This window comes from Paramisgurnus dabryanus, chromosome 2 (assembly GCF_030506205.2).
Source record: "Paramisgurnus dabryanus chromosome 2, PD_genome_1.1, whole genome shotgun sequence".
In the NCBI taxonomy this organism is placed as follows: Eukaryota; Metazoa; Chordata; class Actinopteri; order Cypriniformes; family Cobitidae; genus Paramisgurnus; species Paramisgurnus dabryanus.
The window spans coordinates 51,852,174-51,876,099 of record NC_133338.1 but is presented as its reverse complement, the minus strand read 5'-3'; the positions used below and the strand labels follow the sequence as shown (position 1 = coordinate 51,876,099).

The 23,926-nt window shown below is 38.7% G+C and overlaps 1 protein-coding gene across 2 annotated transcripts in view; it reads right to left on the bottom strand.

The window, feature by feature from the left end:
* Window positions 1-1,682: 1,682 nt before the first annotated feature.
* The window catches only part of znf609b (zinc finger protein 609b), a 76,824-nt gene continuing 54,580 nt past the window's right edge, over window positions 1,683-23,926 (bottom strand). The window contains exons 3-9 of one of the 2 annotated variants that reach the window (XM_065261612.2): window positions 19,896-20,121; window positions 11,749-11,836; window positions 8,334-10,647; window positions 7,380-7,710; window positions 6,900-7,238; window positions 6,724-6,802; window positions 1,683-3,672 (exon numbers count right to left, since the gene is read on the bottom strand). In XM_065261612.2, the coding sequence (XP_065117684.1) occupies window positions 6,729-6,802; window positions 6,900-7,238; window positions 7,380-7,710; window positions 8,334-10,647; window positions 11,749-11,836; window positions 19,896-20,121 (3,372 nt within the window). In that variant the 3' untranslated portion in view covers window positions 1,683-3,672; window positions 6,724-6,728. The remainder of the gene's footprint in view (window positions 3,673-6,723; window positions 6,803-6,899; window positions 7,239-7,379; window positions 7,711-8,333; window positions 10,648-11,748; window positions 11,837-19,895; window positions 20,122-23,926) is intronic. The other variant, XM_073813089.1, reaches the window with a different exon arrangement.

The window sequence follows — 23,926 nt, the reverse complement described above, 5'->3', positions numbered from 1 at the left end:
AGGCAAGCGCTAGCGTTTACAGCTCCCGCCCAGTAACGTCTCATTAGCTTATTCAACTCTTGGAGGTCTTTTCAGCAGTATTTAAGTCACAGGAAAAGTACTACTGTTCTCTATGACGGTAACTAAAAAAAACCGCATCTTTAAAATATATATCAAAAACAATGCAATTTAGTATTACATAAACGTAATAACCCAACACATATTAAATTAAAACTTTTTTTATAGTAAAACATGCCCAAAATAGCCCCTTATCCTTTCTTAGACTCACCTCATTACTTATTCATTCAAATACAACAGCCAATGGAAAGTCTCCAGCAGCATTTCATGTGTTTGTTTTAGACATAGTTCTGTTTATTAAAATTAGAATATGCAGTTTGGTTGTGGCATACTATATAGTAGATATAAATGATATAAGATGGTTATACAGTAAATATACAGCATTGTAACAGCTGAGCATTGCGTGCAGTTTTACAATCAAATTTTTGCGTTTTTTTCATCGTCATTCATCATCAGCTCATTCAGCTCGCGTTTGAGAAAAACTTCACACGCAAAAATCTACAGACTTTTAAGTTCAGGAGGAGCTTTCACTCCGCAAGGTCATCGTAAGGTAAAATGTTGTATTTTATAATGTTGCGTTGTATTATAATATCTAATTTGCTGTGTTATAAACAAAGCAGTGTGATTTATCTTTGGTCTCGTCGCAAATCACACTTACAGTATTTTAGGGCTTGTGCTTTTGTCTGGTGCTGTTATAGGCAAACAGGATAACCTTTGACGAATTTGTCATGCATGTCAAATTGCTTACATGATGCAACAATATATTATTTAAAGCATTGTGCTTTGTTGTGATATTTGAGGTTGCTGCAGCAGCAATGATAGGGTCCGGAATTAATGACAATACAGCTTATCACATTGAAAATACATTATTTTACATGAAGAAAATATTTGAGAAGTGGAAATAAAGTTCCTAACAAGTGTTTATTTAGAATAAAGGCATATGTTGGTAGGGTAGGTATAAGAATGGCTTTAATTTATCTATAAGTAAAATAATAGATTAAATGCAGTGGAAACATTAATAAAATATAGCTATATGTACAGCTTTATATTTATATCACCTGCTTGCCTGATTTCATTAACTGTGACTAAATGTGTCAAACTAGTGTAATCATTATAACATTATAAATCATTAATCTAATTGCATCAACTTTTAAAATGTGAACGTGCAAAATGACATATAAATGGCCTTTTATTATAAGACATGCAAAGTAATATTGGATTGAAACATCCATAATTTTAGTGTATGAATCATTTTAGTCGAGAAATGGCTGCCCACCCAAAAATCCTGACTGCCCCCCCAGTCCAGCAAGCCTAGTACCGGGCCTGCCTGGAACTGTAGAGGAATTGTATGACAGTGACTTACAGGCCTGGTAAAGTCAAGCGAATGAGTAGAATAATAACCATCTAAAAATAATGATAACGGGCTAGAAATTGCAGTGTCTATAAAATATAAATTTAAAATTTGTAAATTATACTATGTATAGAGATTGTGATGACATTTTGCCACATATACAGAAGGAGTGACTGTCCTCTAGTGGTTACTGATTTGACAACAAACTTTCACAGACAAAAACACATTCACTGAACACCAATGTACAACAAGAAGAGCCACGCAAGGACAGATGTGATTGTCTCATAAAAAGATTTATTTTTTTGCCCAAATGTACAAAGGCAAGTTACAGTATTGTATAAAAAAAGAAACGTGGTAATGTACACTTTACATAAGAGAACAGTCTAAGAAAGAACAGGAGGGATCGGGTGATAAAGCCAACGAATCGTTTCAAACAAAGCCATAAAAAGTAAACATACTGTAAGTACCGGGGCCTGATACTCGAGATAAACGTGTTGAAACGCAAAGAGAGAGAGAGAGAGAGAGAGAGAGAGAGAGGCGGTAGTGCATCGCAAGAAATGACGCAACGCATGCAACAGTGCAACGCTCCTCAGACGTAAAGCATGTCACCTGAGCACCATTTGAACATCCGACAATTTGCATGACCAAAAACATGAAATGTGTTCAATTTGTACTCGAAGGTGAAAACTGTGAATGTGTCCCGATGAATATTATTAAATTGTTAAATGAAATGTACTTTGTGTACTGTGAGGCTTTTATTTGAATTTTCACACGTGCATGAGCCAACGAATCCTCCAAACACCTGCCTGCTGTTCATCTGCGCGACATCTGTCTGCTTAAACCAAAAAACTACCCACATTCAGCAAATACCCAGTTAAACCACTTGAAATCAATTGAGAGCCTGAGGGTTGATTCCTGAGACTCCTTTGGGACCTATTTAATAGTAAAGCGTTCAAGAAAGTGGGAGAAAATCGAAACGGAGACAGAGCAGAGATTGCATTTCCAAACAGTCCCTCTTGTACATCATATACAGTGTGACCGGGAATCACCACCGCGCTTGGTACGAAACCAAAGTTTGCTTTGCCTGAGGAGACACCGTATAAAGTCACGTCTCTAGCGCTAGAGTACACAATGCGAAACGACACGTGAAACACAGCGAGCATGACGGGCTATGCAAACATGTTCGGTTCAAAGGCTCATCACTTGGTTTCTTAAAACACGCTGGAGTTATCACGACACTTAAGTGTTCAGGGATAAAACGGCCCCATGCAAGAACTTCAGGACATTTAGTACAAAACTACCGGGCCTCGGTTGTTGTCACGAACCCTCACTTGTACACCCCGCGTAGTGCTATAGCGCCTCTAAAATAATACCATGTCACATAAACAAACATCCATTTGAAAAACCTTAGCGATAGATCGTAAAGTCGGTCACAGAAAGGAGGATATTCGCATTCAAGTTGAAGGATAAATTTGACTGGTGATGAGGTCTAAAGAAATACAATAATGGCTGATTTGAAAGTGAAATGCGTCACTGAATTCAGTCGTGCGTGAGGACAGCTATGCATAAACCCTTGAGCTCCTGATGAAGTGAAGGATGATACGGATGAATTAGTCTCAATCATAAATTAGTACAGTATAGGTTGTGGATATTTAAGACCTTCAGTTAAAAGACCTTCAGTTTTCTTTGCATTGAACCGTAGTGACTAAAAATTAAAATGGTGAAAATAACAAAGCAGTCTTGAGGCGATGAGAACCATTGAATAAGAATTATGAGACAATGCGAAATATTATCTGCCGTTTTCAGTTGTGGGATCTAGAGAACGACCGTGGGTCAAACCAATTGACTTTTTCAGTGAGGAGGCAAATAGAAAATAAACAAGGGAAAGGATTTTAGTTATCTCAGTGTGATAAAACTATTTTCAGTCTTAGTGTTTTTATTTCCCCTCCAGTCCGAGTCTCTCGTCCGGCCACGGCCTGCACAGTGAGTTTCAGTCTTTCAATGGATCCTCAACAGTTCACAGGTAGTGTTCAGTGGCCAGCCGGGCTCCGAGCAGGGCGGGATGGCTTTGAACCTGGTCTCACAGTCTTTAGTGGGGTACGAGGTACGGATACTAGGAAAAACATCAATCTGCCACACATTCCTGGCAGAAAAAAACTAAAAATATAGAAACACCATTCAACTGATGTCTAAATGAACTCCATATTCTTCCCATGTGATCCAGTCACATGATTCTGTGTAAAGGGTGAGAGAATGAGGTCTCCCTAAAGAAAACACAAGAAACAGAAGGACAATCAGTTACAATACAGCTTTTTAATTACTATGAAATTAATGTTAATTATAATAAAAAAATATATGACAATTATATATATATATATGGGTGATTGTATAATTGCAAGTACATTTGGTGTCCAAAGTAATTTTTTATTATTTGGTGAATTATAAGATGTTACAGGCCATAACAATATGATATTTTCTGTAAGTATCTTTATAGCTGAAAATCATGATACAGAGTTTGACAGTAACAGAATTGAGACAAAATAATTAATAATTTTTAAGACAGAAAATATTATATTGTTATGGCCTGAAACATCTTGTGACCCATGGGAATGAGTACCAAATTATCAAAATAATTACAAATATAACCATCTTAAAAAAGTTGACTTTGGACACCAAATGAACTTTCAATTAAGGCTGCATAAGGATTATTTGCAACTAATCGTTTGCAGAATAAAAGTGTGTGTACTGTGTATAATAATTATGTACATATAAATACACACACATGCATGTATATATTTAAAGGGGACATATTATGAGATTTTTTTAAAGATGAAAACTAAGTCTAAAATAGGTCTGAGCAAAAGTGTGCCGTTTTGGGTGTGTCATTTAAAATGCAAATGAGCGGCTGAAGTGCAACCACTGATCACAATGATGGTGGTTTGTTGCAATTGAAACTCAATTGTGCTGTGAATTATTTTCTCTTTCTCAATTTCTCTCCATACTAAATGGTTGTGCTGTGGTTGGATAGTGCAGATAAAGGGGGCGGTATTACCTTATTCTGACATCACAATAAGGGCCAAATTACAATGACCTATTTTTCACATGCTTGCAGAAAATGGTTTACCAAAACTAAGTTATTGGGTTGATCTTTTTAACATTTTCTAGGTTGATAGAAGCACTGGGGACACAATTATAGCAGTTAAACATGGAAAAAGTCAGATTTTCATAATATGTCCCCTTTAAGAAATATTTACATATATACAATCTGTTTGTGTATACATTTTAATATATACATTTTAATATATATATATATATATATATATATACTTCATATATAAATATATTTTTTTCTTAAATATATACATGCATGTGTGTGTATTTATTTTTACATAATTTTTATACACAGTACACCCACATATATGATGTAAACAAAAACTTTTATTTTGCAAATGATTAGTTGTGATTAATCATTATTCAGCCCTACTTACTTAATTATATCATCACCAATATGAATAATAAATCACTAATACATATATAGGGGTGTCACAATGATTAAATAATCGTCTCATCGTGATTGTTACACCTCATCGCGATGATTTCAGATCACCGCAATGATTGCACATCTCTTTAAAAAACACAAAGGGGAGCTGCAGCACCTGTATTACGAGGCCATAACAGATGGTGCTCCTTAACTGACAGTGTAATGTGATACATAGCAAACCCGTTCAATACAGTGGAATATAAATTTAAAGAAATGTTGTAAAACTTTTATAAATAGTAAAACTGCCAGGAAATGCATACATTTCCAAAACGGCAATTTCCAATTTAGGGAAGTGAAGGAATTGATCTTTTTTGCAGCCACTACAGACATGTTTGGCTACTATTTAAGGCCTGTTCTGGTATAGTCAGGTTATTTTGATAGCATTTTCACTTTTAGTTATTTTTCAGACACTTTATTTGTGTTTATTTCTTATGAAGAATTTCCAGTTTTTGAAGATTTATTCATTAAATAATTACTTTTAAATATGTGTTATGTCTATTAATATTACTGCCAGGTAAAGCTTGCAAAATATTTAACTTAAAAAATAAAAAAACAGTAAATGTGTAAATATTATGTCATGAACAAACAAAAAAATATATGAGAATTAAAGGAACAGTATGTAGAATTGTGGCCAAAACTGGTATTGCAATCACAAAACGTGTGGCTAAAACTGGTACTGCAATCACACAACTGGTGGCCAATACACAAAATGACAACATAAACATCAGTTGAGGGCTGCAACTCCACTTTTTAAATGACAATATCCTGGCCGGACCACTGTTGTGAGTGATATAAGTATTTGAAATGAAAATGATTTCTTAATGTCTAGTGACATTTCAGGGCCATTTAATGATTAATTAATATAAATTTCTTACATACTGTTCCTTTAAATGTCAAAGCAATAAAACAGTCAATTAATCGTCACAATTTATTAGTCAATTAACTGTCAGCCAAATGTCATAATCTTGACAGCCTTAAATTTAATATGTATATGTAAAAACTGCATTAGCAGTGCAAAGGTGGGTTTGATACCCAAGAAATACTACTAAAATGTATCTTAATTGTGACCCTGGACCACATAAAAAGGTTAATTTTTTTATTGAGGTTATGTATAATCTGAAAGTTGAATAAATACGTTTTCCATTGATGTATGGTTTGTTAGGATAGGACAATATTGGCCGATATACAATATTTGTATATCTGGCTTCGAAGGGTGAAAAAAAATTCTAAATATTGAGAAAATTGCCTTCAAAGTCCTTAAAATAAATACATTTTGGTATAATTTACAAAATATCTTTATGAAACATAACATCCTAATGATTTTTGGCATTAAAGAAAAATTTAATTTTGGATTTTGCTACAAATATACCCGTGCTACTTTTGACTGGATTTGTGGTCCAGGGTCACATTTATTATATTACACATGACTATTTTGTGAAATGAGACATGCTTTCCACCAGAGGTCAGTATAAGGTCTTATTTATTGGATGGGGGCGTGGTATTACTACTGCTGCTGTCCTTAAAAGACCAACCTCAATCTAAAGGCCTTTAAATAATCATAATGCCTGTACAGATGGATGTCTTTACAACCCTTAATATCCCTTAAGAGCTTCTAAAGTGAAGTGCCTATGAGCTACGACTACAAAAACCTCTTTGTAAGCATGGGGATCAAAAACAAGCTTTTACACACGACATGAAAGACGATTCACTTTGCATATTCACCCACAATTCAACCCGTCTGCCCGCTTTGCTTAATCTACAGGTGTTCTCTTACCATTCTCACCTCCGTGCTGGTGGGTACAGGGAAGGGGCTGAAGCTTGCTGACTGGCAACAATCGCTGACGATGAAAGACCTGAGAGTAATGAAGCATCTAGTAAATTTCAGGGGTTTATTCAGGTTTTGTCAGATGCAACGACAAACATTTGGTTACAAGTGTATGCGTTACTGACCTGTGGCATAGGACAGATCATACTGTCCGGCTACAAGAGGATAACCTAGGTGGTGATGGGGTGGCATTATGCGTTGGGAGGGAGACGAGCGAGGTCGATCTACTTCTCTCTCTCTTTCACGATCCCCTGCTCCTCTCTCTCTTTCATGGGAGGGCTTGTCGGCAACCGTAGGGGATTTGCTCTTGTACTGGTGTGCGTGTTGGTGCAGTATGTCCAGAGGTTTGGACTCCGAAGCAGACTTGCTGCTGACCGTGGGACTGGAGCGAGATTTCTCTCCGTCTTCATTGCCCATTTTACTGCCGTAAGGGGAGAAAGGGTATCCCGCTGGCAGATAGGACCCTGAGGATTAGGAAGAGACGACAGCATCTAGAGTAAGCTTCTGGCATAAGAACTGCACATGTAACTCACTAAATATCAGACGTAATTAGAAAGGCAACATTGCATCTTAAGTGACTTTAGTGTTTAGATAGTTTGTCTTACCTGGGTAGTTCTGCATCATAACCGAGGACATGCCCCTGTATCCAGGATGACTGGGGTCATAGCCCTGTCCAAAAGGATATCCATGCATATAATGCAAGTAGGGCTGGTGCTGTGCCAAAGGAGAACTGAAAGGTATGTGAGCGTTATGTCGAGAATCTTTCGCTACATTTCGATGCTGCTGCTCCTCTTGGCCGGGTGCACATGAACCATCAGTTGCATCTTTATTCTCATCTTTGGAGCTGTTGTCCTTCGTCCTGGTCCTCTCTTCTTTGACTTTTCTCTCTCGCTCGCGGTCTCGCTCCTCTTCTGGTGGTCTCTGACTCTCAGGGTACTAGTGGTGGCAGACAATAAAATACAATATTAATTACAGTTATTTTTGACACTTAAGGCATGTCCCTTTTTTCAAATTATTATTTGATCTCTAGAATCACCATGGTCTGGTTGTCGTAGAGGTCACACCTGCATAACTTTTGGCCATTACTTTGGCTGAAAAGCTCAGCTGGTCAATGTCACTTTTCACTCTGCCATCCAATCACAGTGGAGGAAGGGCAGGACATATATCACAACAACCAACCAGCGCATTGTTTGGCGACTGATAAACAAAGCAGAAGTATCATAGCAACCAAAGAGCTCAGCTAAGAAAAAGCTGGCAAGCGCCTACATTCGCCATCCACCTGGCGTTTTTAGCCCCATTTAAATGTTTTAGTGTTCACGCCCATTAAATGCACTATAAACTTCAAGCCATATGGACTTTTTGATGGGCTTCTTGGAGCCCACTTTCAGTTTAAGTCTCCACTGTATGGAAGTAAGGTATTGGGTACATTCTTCAAAATATATTTTCTGCTCCATAAAAATAAACAAGGCTGGGAACAAAATTACTTCAACAAAATGATTTCATTGTTGGCTAACTATTTTGTCACATCATTCAGTTGAAGAACCACTTGTTCATCTCACCTGTCTGTACCACATGGCTTGCTCCATACCGAGTCTGGCAGACTCTACACCTGCCTTTGAGTCATCTTTTCCATGATGACCGGCTTCACTGAGCTTCATTTTAAGTCCCTCTGCCTGCTGTGGCTGTAGCTTGGCCTCCTCTGCTTTAGGAATGATGACTGACTTGGCAGGTTCAGATGAAGCATCTCTCTGCTTGCCAGGGGCCTGTGGCTTTCCCAGATCTGAAAGGCTGGGGGCTTTCGTCAGGCCTGGAGGAACAGGACCTTTCTGTTTCCAGTCCTCCTTAAGCGAGGCTTCCCTGTCCTTTACACCTAAATCAGGCTTCTTTTCAGGAGGCCTGTGTTGCTCGGCCATGAGTCTTTGTCTCTCCTCGTATTGCTGCCTGTAGGTTGGGTTAGTGTTCATGAGGTGGTTGTGATAAACCTGGTCCTGGTATCCATATGGGGGGACATAGTATTGGTTGTAGTAGAGTGGCTGCATGTACATATTGGAGCGTTGCTGAATGACTGAAGCTTGCTGTTGTTGGTGTGGCTGACTAGAGGGAACCTCGGATTTCCGCTCATCCTGCACCTCCACCTTGCTCTTCTCCTCTACCAATTCTTGCTCATTCTCCTTTTTCAGTTGTTTCACAGCTTGCCCATCCGGTAGTGGTCCACCAGCCGTGGTACCACCGGGGCTAGGGTGGGTGTAACTGGGAGAGTAGTAGTTTTCATAGCTAGCATAATACGAGGACTCTTTGTTAGGCGCCTGCGAGGGAAAGAGTGACTTTTTCGCACTGTCCCTTATCGATTGATCTTCTGCCTTGACTTTGACCCCTTCCACTTTACCTTCACCATCCTCTCCTGCATCAGAGATGTCAGAATACGCAGGGCTGTTTGTCTTTACTGAAGAGCTATCTGCCCCGTTCTGGGTAACAACATGAAGTGGAGTGAGAGGTTGTCCACTGCTATCCACCCGACTTGCAACACCGATGGATGGACTGGGAGCGTTATCGGTGAAGCTGTATATCTTATCTGCCTCTGCCTTCATACTTGCTAGACGACTTTGATGCAGGTCAGAAGAACCATTGAGATGACCTTCACTTCTACTTCCTGGGTCAGATGATTCAGAATAAGGACTTTTGCCACCTTCAGGCTTCCCACTCTTCCCTGGGATCTTGGGGCTGTCGGCATCTTTTCCTATATCTTTCTTTTTCTTGTCCTTTTTCTTTTTGTCCTTGGAGCTGCATGAAGCTGGATTGATTGGTGACGAGTCTCCAGTTACACCCAATTTAGGCTGCATACCTTTGAGCTGGGGACTCTTGGGGATACCCTGCAACATGTTGGCTATCCCTGGGGCATGGCTTGGGCTCCCACCACTGAATGGTGTTGGCTGCAAAGAGTACATCTGCTGAGAAGTGAGAGCTGGAGGCATGGGTCGCGAAGGCTTCATGTTCTTCTGGGACAGCTTGTCAGACTTGGCACCACTGCTTGGCTTTTTGGACTTTCTGTCCTCCATGCCATCATTACTAGCCTCATCCGCAGTGAGGCAAGGCCCATCCTCACAAACTTCCATAGGTGTGCCACAAACATCACCTTCAACATCTCCATTCTTTTTCTTAGACTTGGAGCCAAATTTTCCAGGAGAAGGAGATGGACTCTGAGCATCAAACCCTCTTCCTTTAGGTGTGACAGAGCGCGCTGGGGATAGTGAGCCTTTCTGTGTAATCGAAGCTCCGTTACAACTTCCTGGTTCTGGGTGGAGAGAGGATTCTTCACCATACTCGCTATCCCCATCCATCTCCAGCTTAATATCATCATCATTATGAGCACGGGCCTGGTGGTACTTCAGACCATTGATGTGCTTGTACTTCTTGTTGCAATTGGGGTGTGGGCAGTCAATCAATACCGGTGAGGGACAGCTGCGGTCCAGAGGTGGAGGAAGGGACTCCGTTTTGATGATGGGAATCGGGAGAGTAGAGGGCACCATTCCACCGTTTGAATTTGTTCGCATGCGCTTGTTGCCTTTAGAATCCTCTGAGCTTGAGTTTGGCTCCATGTCTGATGCGGGTTTGATCTTGCGCTTATTGGCTGAGGACGGACTGGCTTTAATGTCCTCTGTGTTGCTATTGGGCGGAGTTCGACGCTCAGAGGAGTTCTGGCTGCCTCGCCTGCCCTTGCTGTTGGAACTTGCTCTGGTTTTGTTGCTGTTGGTGCCTTTGTTATCAGACGAGTTGCTATTCTCGTTGACTGGGGTGTTGCTATTGGGTCGCATTCTCTTTCCACGACCTCGCCCATTTCTCATCTCCAGATCACTTGTAGGAGACTCACAGAACCTTTAAAAAGAAAATGATAAAAAAATTACAAGCTATGCTACAAAAAGTAAAGGCCTCATTTTGATCATCAAGCTTAATATTTTGGTAATATGCTACAACTACCGGCTAACTGAAGGTTTAAACTATAAATCTCATCCTAGTTAGTGGTTTTGTGATTTAGAACAATGAGACAATTTCTTAACACTTAGATAAACTGTAGATAAAGATGTGTGGTCTAAATATTATCATCATCACATATCTTGTTTTTTCCTATATCTTGACAGGACAGTAGTAATATAAAATCCTTGTCTGAAGAAAGATTAGCTAACACTAGCGTGTGTCTATTGTTAAACTAGATAGCTTTTCAAAAATTAATCCGCACAACATTTCGATTCTCACATGCAGTATGGGATGGGATTCGGTTCAGATTTGCTGATAAGCTATATGATGTGTGTCTTTACAGTGTGTCTCATCCCTAAGGGTTATGATGTGATAGTCCCAGTGAGTGATGCACCTGGCTTACTGTTAGCCCAGAGGGAAAAGAAGAAACTGATGCAGGGTGTAAAGAGGAGGGGGATAACAATCAGACAGAGAGAAATAAACTGGAGAAGAATACTTTGCAGGGGTGTGCAACATACCGAAATGATCGGAATATCATAAATGTGCATATGATTATTGTAATTTGCAATATTCCGTTAATTACGCATACGTTAGTGAGTTTAATATTTCAGAAAGTTATGCATATTCAAAGGTTTATTAGAGAATATAAGAGAATTGCATACAAATGTTAGTGCTTTTGATGTGTGAAAAGATGATGAATAGTTTTTCGTTTATCGATTCTCAGTTTTTATTTATAAATGAATAGTTCATACTGATTTTAAAAACTGAAGCATTATCATATTGCATATTGTATGCGCGTTATTTAGCAAGTTATCTCGTGCAACCCTAACACTCAGTAATGCTAAATGCTTTCAGCACAGTGTCTGCCTTTCGTTCTATCCTAAACTTTTAAACTCACATAAAATAGACAATTTTTACTTCCAGTTCCCTGAAAAATCTCATGCTCGGCAGACGAAAACGACATCCATCTTCTAGATTTGATATAGTACACACTTCACCAACCTTGGCGGAGCCCAGTCATGGCGAGTACAATCCAAAAGGGTTCCGACATACGTCTTGTTACGCCAAGTAACGTTGACCACCAGCATACCTGTGGAGCAAACAGGAGGATGAGTATTATAATAATTCACCAACACCTCTACAAATTCTTAAGGCAGAGCTCTACAATAAACTTCTAACATCAATCTTGAGATTTATAGTGAGCTGTCGTTTTCTGGCCCCATCTCATTTTCAGTCGCTCTATTCCTTCACACAGCTCTTGACACATGCCACCATTCCAATTTAAATAGTTCAAATAGATGTTACTCAGGGCAGCGCTCTCAAAGCAGCCCTGCTATTTTTACCGTGCACTTTATGATTCACCGCTGCTAAAAGCTCCAGAGCAGAGAATGTCGTTTCTGGGAGGAAAATTGTTTGATTGTGTCCTTCAACTGACTTTGCAGCACCGTGAGCCGCTCCTGCCTCGGCAAATAGTTCAGCAATTGTGTAAAACCAGCCCGAAGCAAATAAAAAGGTTTGTGTTTGGCAGACATTCAGAAGCTTTACTACAGAAGTCAAATACTTTGATTCTTTTGACTGTGATTCTGCACCACTATAATAATAGTGGACTTTTTTTATATCACATTACAATTATATGCCTTTAGTAGCTCATGAGAGGCAGCATAATGATGCATATCGATAGTCGTTCTGCAAGCACAGTCTTGTCATCATATAGAGGCTTATAAATGCATTTCTGATACAACTTTAACATATCATGTTTCTCGGAGTACACAAAGTTCAAATCAACAGATCAGGGTTTTCCAAACAAGGCATAACGCAAGGATAATTATTACCGTATTGTTCTGAATATAAACCCCATTCACACAGCACTTTTGTGCCAGAAAATTTCCGTAAAATTATCAGAGAGGTTTCTGTGTAAACACGAATGCGTCCAGTAAATATTCTGGGAGTGCTCCCTTAAAGAGGAAGTAGTAACACTGCCATAACATTCACGGAAGGCATTCTAGTGTGAACATGAAGCAGAAACGATGCCATAAGGGCCGAGCTATGATGTAGTGAGGACGCATGTGTGACCAAAACAAGAAGTTAGTGTTGTGCCGGTAGACGATAGTATCGTTTATCGAAAATCATCAGACATATTGCCAATAGCGGGCTTTTATGACGATTAGGGATGCACCGAATCCAGGATTCGGATTCGGCCGAATACTGGGCTTTTTGACGGGGTTCGGGTTCGGCCGAATCTTATTTTTTTCCACCGAACCGAACCCTAAGCTTGCTGGTCGACGTCACGCGGCCATTGATTACACACATCAGGTGCTGACGTGGAGATAAGCGGTTTTTTTTCAGTGAGCCTAGGGGCGTTTCACATTTTGTGGACGCACCTGGATAAACTAGCGCATCGCACCGCATCGGTTTCTTTGTGCTTTGCAGTCGGGCTATCAAAATGCATCCCGCCCTGCCTGTCAGGCTATATTGATTTATAGGGAGGAAAAATATATTTAAATGCTTATGTATTCTCTCACAGATTAGGATGGGTAATTGTGGTGTATGAAATTCAGGCATTGGGTATTTAAATTGCGTTTGAGCGCGCACTCGAGTTTTACTTTCACTTTCGCGATCGGACGAAGGAAGCAATCCGTACTGATTTGTCATGGATTTTTGTGCAAATTCTCAAACTTCATCCTGTCAGTCATTACTATCCTCACGTAAGAAAATTAAATCTCTCGCAGCAAGCTTTAAAGGGATATAGATCGTACGGGCAGTGAAGAGAGTGACGCAGAATCGCTCTTAAAGCGACAGTAGCCCCTGTTTTTCTGATCGAAAAAATGATCCAATCTCTAACTGGATGATCCAAACTGTGAGTTTTGTGACCCACTGAACCACTTTTAAATGGTGAGTATATCTGGCGTGGGGATGAGCAGGAACAGTTGGTTTACATGGAAATCCAGTTTTTTTGTTTGTTAAAAAAACAACAGCATCACAACAACAACAACAACAACAAGATTAAACATTGTGGTTAGAGGCCCAATTGGCTTTGTATTGGCAAAATTTGATTTAGAGATTTTGCGAGCCCTGTAATGGAATAAGGATGCGAGTAGGATTCGGTATTCGGTTTCGAACCCAAAAAAATCTGGATTCGGTGCATCCCTAATGACGATAGTTGTCGATGGTTATTATTATTATCATCATAGTTTCACATTAACATGCACATTGTTTGCTTTTCCTCGCATGAGAGGGTTTGTGGGCTTCACTTTGCGCAAAAGAAGAAGTGTGTTTTTGGATGTTTGGAGAAGAAAGCCACTTTTTTGCTTGTTTTATGCACAAAATCACTCATTTTATATTTTTGGTCTAAAAACTAGACTTATTTTCTTGGGTTATTTATTATTATTACAATTATATTGATAGCTTTGTTTTATATCAAGACTCAACAATGGCATGAAAGAAGAAGTGTGTTTTTGGATGTTAAGAGAAGTAAGCCGGCATTATGAAAACAATGGAAATAGTTTGTTTATCCGGGGTAGCAGCAGAGTTTTGTGTGTGTGTTTGTTTAATGCTGGATTTCATTGAAAAGTCTCAACCGGGTCATGAATTGCATGCCATAAGACAGACTTCTGTGTTATGTTGGAAATGGGCGCGTAAGTGCATATTATATAAACGACATGAACATGTAGTTATCCAGTCAGTGTTGTATAAAGTGTTGACTCGTGACTCGCTCCTCCCGCAGTTCGTAACTCCTTCCGAAACTTTTCGTATGTTATCGGTAAAGCTAATCTGTCTTTTATAAATCTGATAAAACTAAAGACTCCATACTACTCTATAGGTACTCCAGACTAACCTCAGATACACAGAAATAGCGTGTGTTACAAGTACAAATATCTAAAAATACTTAAATAATCAAGATGCATTTTCTTGATCAGCAAAATGACCTAAGAAAATAAGTCTAGTTTTTAGAAAAAAAATATCAAATTTAAGTGAATTTTTGCTTAATCAAAGCAAAAAATCCGCCAATGGGGTAAGAAAAAATCTTAAACGTCTTAATTCAAGAAAACAAATCAAGAAAATAGTGCTACCCCATTGGCATATTTTTTTTGTTTGCTTGTTTTAAGCACAAATTCACTTAAATTTTATATTTTTATTTGTCTAGAAACTAGGTCATTTTGCTGATCAAGAAAATGCATCTTACCTAAAACGAGACAAAAATAGTGGGTAAGAAAGTCAATTTTTGCAGTGTAGACATTTCCAAAATCCATGCAGCAACTTCACAAGTAGCCAAACACAACAAATGCTGTCATTCCCTGGACTATCAAGATAACTTAAGATGATGTGTTTTTCAAAACCAAACCCGTTTGTTTTGTTTTCCACAATGCCTAACAAACCAGTGTGGGCGGACGAAGGCAAGAGCCAAATTCATGAGCGGCCCTTTGAAAAACGTCAATGGAGGTCAGCGGAGGGGCACATTAGCGGGGGCCTTTTCCTATTTCACTTCCAGTCATTAGTGCTTCTCTGGCCACCTGTCTGAACCCAGGCTAAATGAGGCTAAATGGCCTGCTTTCACCTCTCCTGCCCTTCAGAAACCAGAGTAGAACAAACAGAAGCTTGGCATGCGTGCGGCTCTTACACTCCATTAAAAACAACTCGACTGGAGTTAAAAGGCTACAGCAGCGGCATAGATTTGTTTTGCACTTACTAGGGTTTCATATCAGTGCATTTTATTATTCACAGTGATATTTAACATGGTTAGAGTGAGAGAAAAAAATGAGAGTGACAGGGAAAAAGAAATTCAGTAAGAGCCAAGTATGCAAAGAACAATAGAAACGCTAATGATGATGCAATCAACTACTTAAAGAAATTCTGGCAATGAAAACAACACATTGATCCAATAGCTCGTCAAAGTGGCATTTGAAAACGGGTTGCATCAGGACACTGGCAGCCTGGCACGGTTGCGTCTGCTGGCACGGAGCCGCTCGTGTCTGCGGGTGAGGCCTTTCTGGGCTTCGCTTCAAGTGCAATAAACTTTCAGAAGATTTAGGACTGACATTTGGAGGCATCAGCATGCACGGCTTGCAGGAGTGGATGCAACACCAAGGCGACCCCGGTCTGCCTTCAGCGTCCCGCGGAGGGGATTTGTGTCAGAGAGATGCCTAGAAATATTACTCTAATCTGCCTCCGACTGTTTCATCATGAACTGAAAGCTGGTTGCCCTTAACCTCCTGCCATTCGGAGACTCACGCACCAGGCTGTAACATGAGCAAGTCGATACGTTTGTGCACAAATAAAAGGTTGCGGCAAACTAGATATGATTTCCATAGGGGTAAAAAAAATAAAGTGTGGCACTGTTGATCTGGAAAAGACTGCAACTTAATCTGCTAGACACATGATGGATCTGTTTCAAGACGCAGTGACGTTTGGTTTATTACAAAGTGCAGACCTGCAATTATGCTTCATAATGCATTTGTTTAGACGTTTTTATCCAGCATACATGCATGCATGCTCCCTAGGAATCGAATCCCTGACCTTAATTGTCCTATTAGCAATGTAAAATTACATCGCAATAAAAACTAAGCATTGAAAGCATATAAATTGATCCCCCGTCGACTGCATGCATGCATTATAATTTCAAAACAGCAGCAATGAAACCAAAATAAACAGTTGGGGTTTATGAGATGAGCAGTATGAGAGGAGTGGGTGGACTGTCTGCAGCATCTATAATAGACTACAGCACGGTGGAAAGACATCTCAAAGTGTTGGAGAGATGTGTTCCCTGCCACAAGATCTGCCTGCTCTCTTTTCCACCCACGTGAAGTGTCACCGCCACACAGATCTGCCCAACACCCCGATGAGAAAAATAACACATCGAGAGAGAGTTGCACAACAGTGGAAGTGTCTTTCTCCCATCATCTGATGCTTAACGCCTGCCTTGCGATAGATTTGTGTAATGTGTATCCTTGACGAGACTTTCAAGGATAGACATTACATTTATAACAATTTCCAAAGTGACTTGCAGTCCATTACAAGGTATACGTTTTATCAACATGCGTGTTCCCTGGGGATTGAACCCGTGACCTTTTGAACTGCAAATGCAATGCTCAACCAATTGAGCTATAGGAACATATGGTCTTTACAATGGGTGAAAGAAAATTACGACAAATTACGTCATTTTTGTTTAAACATTATGTTGTTAATGTCAACACAAGAATGTCATTTCATGATTATGTAAAATAGCAATTCCATGCAAATGTCTTTCATCGCCAGCGTTTTTTTAAGAATTTGCCAGCCAGCGCTAGCATTTTTTATGTTTTTGTGTTTAATGTCTTCCAAAAAATATTCTTCTTTAAATATATAAACAAACAACACATCAAATAAAAGAACAGACCCTGTTAAAAAAAAACAAGTTTCATCCTATCTACACTATCAATAGTTTCAACCATTTGTTTTTGGGTCACAAAACGGTTTGGCAAGACGAGAAATTCAAAAATCTTAAAAAAAAAACTTGTTTTAAAAGCACACATTATGTTTATTTAATGCAATAAAAAATTACATTTGCACCATTTTTATGAAATGTCAAATGTTGTAACAACCGTTAATTGGGCAAAAGAATGAGAAATATAAAATATTTTATCCATCTTGATGACATGTGAGCGTAATCATCAAAAAAAAAAAATCATTTTAAAATATAATTTTATTAGTTATTTCCAATTGTAAATTTTAATGCGTTTTAGAAATATTTTTGTCCTTACATAAACTAAAAACAGCTCTGTTTTCTAAATAATCTTTCACAAATTATGTAAAAATTTGTAAAAATATATTACACCAAACTAGATGATTATATTTTATTCCACATTTTTATGAATATATTTCTATTTTCATTTTAAAAATACTAGTTACACCAATTGACACAGACCGGTTACACCACACTGACAATTTTGCAATTATCCCCTAAAAAAATTCCAAAATGAAAAAAAATGAAAATTTTAGACTTCTCAAAAAAGAGAATGTATGCAAGCAATCTGCAAATGTATTTTAATAAATACATTTTAAACCTTTTAAATTGTATTGAATGATACAGACACAAAAAATTAACATCACGCCATTGACCCTTTTATCACTTTTCAAAGATATGTAGGTTTATTAAAAAATACAAAATTTTAAGCTAAAAGTCGAGATAATTGCATTTTGTAAAAGACTTTTGTTAAGAGATCAGATTCAGAGCAACGATCAAAACATACAGAGTTTTTACTGTTTTGGATCAGTGGATGCTTCAGTGTTTTATAAGGTGGGTAAGAGCGCCACCTAGTACATAATAGCAGAAATATGGATTGCAGTAAACACTCGTCATTGGCAAAAAAGCGTTTTATCTTAATGGACGAGATAACTCGTCAATGGTGGGGAAAGAGTTAAATACCCATGCAAAGTCTCTGTTTAATCATTTTCCAAATTTATTTTCCAGTTACTCAAGCACAGATTTTACAGTTGTCCTGTGCATCCATAACGCTGGATTTCCTTATAAATGCACACATGAAAATTAACCCTTTACCCCTGTACCCCTTTAAATTAATATAACGCCGTCATTTTTTTGGTCTAGAAGCCTAATTTTGGTCTTGTTTTAAAGAAGACGTTAGTGTTTTTTACGAACGTGTCTGAAGATGAAAATATTAAATAAGAAAAAATTGTAATAGCAGTTTAAATTTATTTTAAGAAATAAAAATGATGCAATATAGTTTTATTTTATACAAAAAATATTTAAAAAAAAATAATTTTATGTTGGTTTGCTGCATAGTCTTGTCAAAAATTAAAAAATTACAGTCACTGCATTATTAATACTACTAAAAGGTTTTGAAATATTAAAACTGCATTCTTAGACCTTTCAAACAATATATAGTTTGTCGTGATAGATTAACATTTACAAGAAAAAATATTTAAGTACACTTGGGTGTCCTGCTCACGGGACAGTGCCAGTTAATTGGCTAATATATTTTTGGTTCTTTGGAGGGATGTCCCTCCGTCATTTGTTGGGTATTATTGCTTCTCGTTTGTGCATTTTAACTTACAAAATACAAAGTATGTTGCCTCCAAAAAACTTCCTTTCCCTTTTTGTCACATCCATAACGCATGCATTTTCCCTCGTCTAAAACAGAAGACACATGCACATGTTTTTCTGATGTCTGGACTCTATCATTAGAGGTTTATGAAAACATAAACAGATGGTTCAATATATTAGTAATAAAAACATACTCTGATCAATTATATTTTCAACTGCAAATGTCACATCCATAATCCTAGAATTGCACAAAACCAATGAGACATTCGAGGTATTATGAACACATTCACTCCATTTGTGCATTGTGCCTAACTACGTTCTTCAGGCTTAAATGCATTCGCAATATAGCAAAGCCTCTCGTAACCTTACTGCTTGATACATGGATTATGATAATTAGATCTGACATAAGACCTCAAGACAGTACAAGTCACTTAATTTCATCCACGTCAAAATAAATATGGCATCTACCCTTACTAGCGTCCTTGTCTCTCTCTTTAAAGTGAAAGAGTAGATGATATGAGCCTGCATCCTGCAAACAGATTTAGCTGTAACCCTTCAACTGCATTTTCTCTCCATCTCATACACACAAACACACACAGCCGAGTGGCCACATAGGAGCAGAATGAATCAGACACACTGCGCCCATAGCAAGAGAAACCGAAAACACTTAGGCGGCTGTGTGCTGTGAATGTTGATGAGCCAGCCGTCTTTATGTGGCAGCACCGAGTGTGGGTGGGACCGACAACGCTGCCTACCCGTAGCCTAGATATGCTCCTCTCATTTAGGAATTGAGGCGATTTTTTTCCTTTTTATTCCCAACAATCAGGAGCGAGGTTGGCGGAGAGCAGATCACCCTGATGGCTATGGCTATGATTAGATGTACAAAAATCCTCAAGAGACATAAACACACGGATACTGGCTGAATCCAGTTATAATAAATTCATTTGGTACCGCAAGGCGTCATTTTCTGCTTTGGATTAGAAGCTGTTAAAAGAACAAGAGCTTGAAATTATCGGGACATACAGGATAAATCTGTTTTACTGGCCCCGGGGGAGAAATTCAGGAGGAGGCAAGGGTATGAAACCTAACAAAACCTGTTATGCACTCTTACCATCTTCGGTTTCTTGCCACACGATGCCCTCCAGGTTGACGCTGGTGCCAGGTTCGCAGGGTCCCAGGCATTCGGGCTCGGTGGACAGGGCCACATCGGTTGTGTTGACGGCCACCGAGCGAGTGCGCACCATCAGCTGCTCGCAGGGTGAGGAGATGTCAGGATTTCCCATTGAGGCGAGAAGGTGAAGAGGTGGAGGAGCTGAAGTGGAGACTGGAGACTCCATCTGTAAGAAAAAAATCTTAGTGAGGTAATGAATAACACCTAAGATCTGCACATGCCCCTAAGAAATGTTCAGGGTTCAAACCAGTTAAGCTCAATCGACAACATCCTTTGAAAGAAAGTCAGTCCACGTGGTGGCCATTCCCAGGCATTTCCTAGCTATCTACATGGCTATCTTATGTTTTAAGTTACAAAAATAATTGCAAAGGCGTCATAGATCTGCTCAAATCCTTGATTTTAAAAGATATAAAATCAAGTTCGTCCATCTAACACACACACACACACATATTCTCCAGTAAAAACAAAACAATGTCTTTGCCAATATGTGTAATTGGCTCTTAAAATAAAAAGGCGCGACCTTCAATCGCTACAGCTTCCATACTGAGCACCGTCATCTGTACGGTTTATTAATGAGGTGTTTGTCTCTGAGGTCATGAAGTCTTATTGCTTTTTCTTACTTGTTTTGTAAACAAGAACATTTCATGGTCTTTGCAGGCTTTAATGTTTATCCAAAGCATCTTACACTGCATTCACGGTACATTTTTAACAGTATGCATGTTCCCTGGGAATCAAACCTATGACATTTGCACTGCTAATCAGGGCTGTAACTAACGATTATTATCATAATCGATTAATCGGCCGATTATTTTTCGATTAATTGACTGATTGGATAAAAACATAAATATTACTAAATTCGATTTTTTTAACTTATTATAGCTAGAACAATCTTGCACACCTGTTAGTTCCAGATAGGTGCGTTGGATAAAGAGACAATGTAGTCCAAACATATATAAAAATAAAGTGTTTCCCGCACACTATTAACTTGCAAAATATGAAAAATATTTATTGCGACGTTTCGATCACAAGATCTTCCTCAGGCATCTTGTGATCGAAACGTCGCAATAAATAGTTTTCATATTTTGCAGGTTAATAGTGTACAGGATACCCTTTATTTTTATATCACTTATTATAGCTAAAAATGACACTAAATTAGGGTATTTACATGTAGAAGTGCAAAAGCCACACACTACTACAGAGACTAAAGGGCGATTTATAGTCGTGCGTAGGTCCTACGGCGTAGCCGCAACGGCGTAGGTTCCGCGTCGGTTTTCATTTATACTTCATTTATACAACCGCTGGTTGGCAGTAATCACGCGTGTAACCACAATAGCAGCAGAAGTCGTCACAGAAGAAGCAGCAAGTTAACCCACAAACGAAGAAGAAATAGCAACTTGTTTATAATTTGAGAAGACCAGCAATGATGGAAGTAAATAAACAGTGACTTATGTTGCAGTTTGAGTTAAATCACTCCTCAACTTGGCTCATCTTTGTTTTCACCGTCTCAAACGGAAATACCTATGCACAGTTTTTTTACCTGACGGGAGGGGTTCTGGTGGACCAATCACAGCGCTTGCGGTCCGCGTAGAGCTGAAGCGCTGTTAGAAATTTTGTGAGGTGCGCGTCAGGCTACGCAGAGCTACGCAGAGCTACGCACAGGCGTAGGATCTACGCACGACTATAAATCGCCCTTTACTAATATAATCTTTTTCATTTTGATATTTCAAGCCTTAAATAAAGTTTTTGCAGCTTTTAAATAGTAAAACATCTTTAAAAGTAAAATTACAAATAAACAAAACGAATTGAGTATTTAGGGATGTGCTGGTGAGGAAAAAACTTGATTTCCCCTTTACTTTACTTTAAAAAATGCTTAGTTTGTGGTTCAATAGTATTTTTATGAAAACCCTACAACAATTAAACAAATTCAAACTCACTTATTAAAGGTAGGGTAACAGATTTGATCCTGAAACATTTTTTGTTATGCTGGTTAAAAGTCTCCTCACATCTTGATAGCAATCACTGTGTTAAGTTGTTTAAATGTATTTGTAGAAATTTATGTCATCTGTGAAAGACGTAGGACCAAAAAATTTCAACAAATCATAGATTTAGGTCTGAACGGACGTTGCCTTTTTTGTCCCTCATATGTTAGCGTAATTTGAATGCCCACCGCGCAGCGAGTCCACGCAGACACCATACGTCATCGGCACGTTCACGTGCGCTCACCTCCTGTCTGTAAATAGTGAGAACAGCAAACTTTTCTGCTGAATTGACAACCTACACAGGAGCAACAAAACTAAATGCATCTTTTATAACAACAACAGCAAAAACTGCCTGGATCAGCAAGAGCAAAAACCCAAATTAACATCGTAACTTTACTGCTTTACCACGAGATGAAACAGCTGCAGGAGGCAAAGGGTCTGAAAGGGTCGTTGCACTGTTTATTTTGGTAAGGTAGGTACGCGATATGTTTGTACGGAGATGGATTCAGATATTCTACTTTGATGAAACATTGTGTTGCTTATGAAATTTGTGTTCGTTTACGGATTAGCGTAACGATATAACGTTAGTAACTACGTCTACACAACTGAACGTGTGCTTAAACTAATTCTGATGTAAACCAGTTGTTTGGTTATTTTGGAAGTGTTATTCACTTTGTACTGCAAAGTTTTCTAACTGCTGAATGAGACATGAGATGTGAGATGTGACCGTCTGATCTGTGCGTGTTCATGTGTTTTGTAAGAGGCGTGACTTTGGATGGCGATTTGACTTGAGGGTGGGATCGGGATTTCATTGCTAGGCGGCTACCGTTAGCATTTTTCAAAATGTGTTACCCTACCTTTAAAGGATGAAATTAAACCTTTATTAACCAGCATTGTGATTGGCTAAAATGTTAATGACATAAATTTTATGCAAACAAACACACGTAAACACTACGGCAATAAGTGACCTAAAAAAAAAAGTCGGTATAGTCATTATAGCGACAGGCATAGTTGCAGCCCTACTGCTAATGCTATGCTGAACCAATTGAGCTTCAGGAACACTTGACTCAATATAAAAGGAGGAATAATTGAAACAGGCCGTTGAATTATAAAAAAATAATGCAGACCCAAGGTGGTAACGCAGGCATGACTTGAATTATTTTCAAGTCAATTAGGGGTGCACAGATAAAATGGCCAATGATGCTGCTATGAATCTCAATTAATTACGGTGAAATGCCGCTACATCCAAAAGCCAAGGGGCGCTCTCATGCAGAAACCGCAGAAGAAGAACCATACACACGGAAATGGCTTACGGATATACATAGGGCTGTGCAAAAATATTGATACAGCTTACTATCGTGATAATGTTTGCCACGATAGTGTATCGATATATCAATCTCTACTATCGATATTTTTTTAAAACCCCCACAAATCCCTCTGTGTGTATCAAACGACCTCCTCCACTGCTGTAGTTGCGGCTGTCCAGTTGTCTGTCATACATGGCCATTTGGCCAATGTTTCAGAAGTTAGCGGGAGTGAGAAAATGGCAGAAAATTAAAAAACCCTCACAGCTTTCAAAGCCGGTGTGTGGAAGCACTTTGGCTTTAAAGTTTTTAAATGTTTGATAAAAAAAGAAAAAGTATTGCAATGTATCGCAGCATGCAACACACCGTATCGTACCGTGATACATTGTGGCATGCTATGTATCGTACCGTGAGGCCCTTGCCAATACCCATCCCTAGATATACAGTATTTATATTGCTGTTCTTCAAACCTTTTCAGGTATTTTTATGATAATAAAGAATATGTATAATGATTATATTTGACAAGTGTTGCTTTTTCAAATGCAATTTATAAACAACTTAAACTAACAGTGATTTCACATCGATAAGGATTTACTGATCAAAAGCCGTAGTACATGAAATAGCTGTGAATAATATCAGCTGTGCGATTAAGAATAGTTATCGGCTAACATATTATTAGTGTATATCG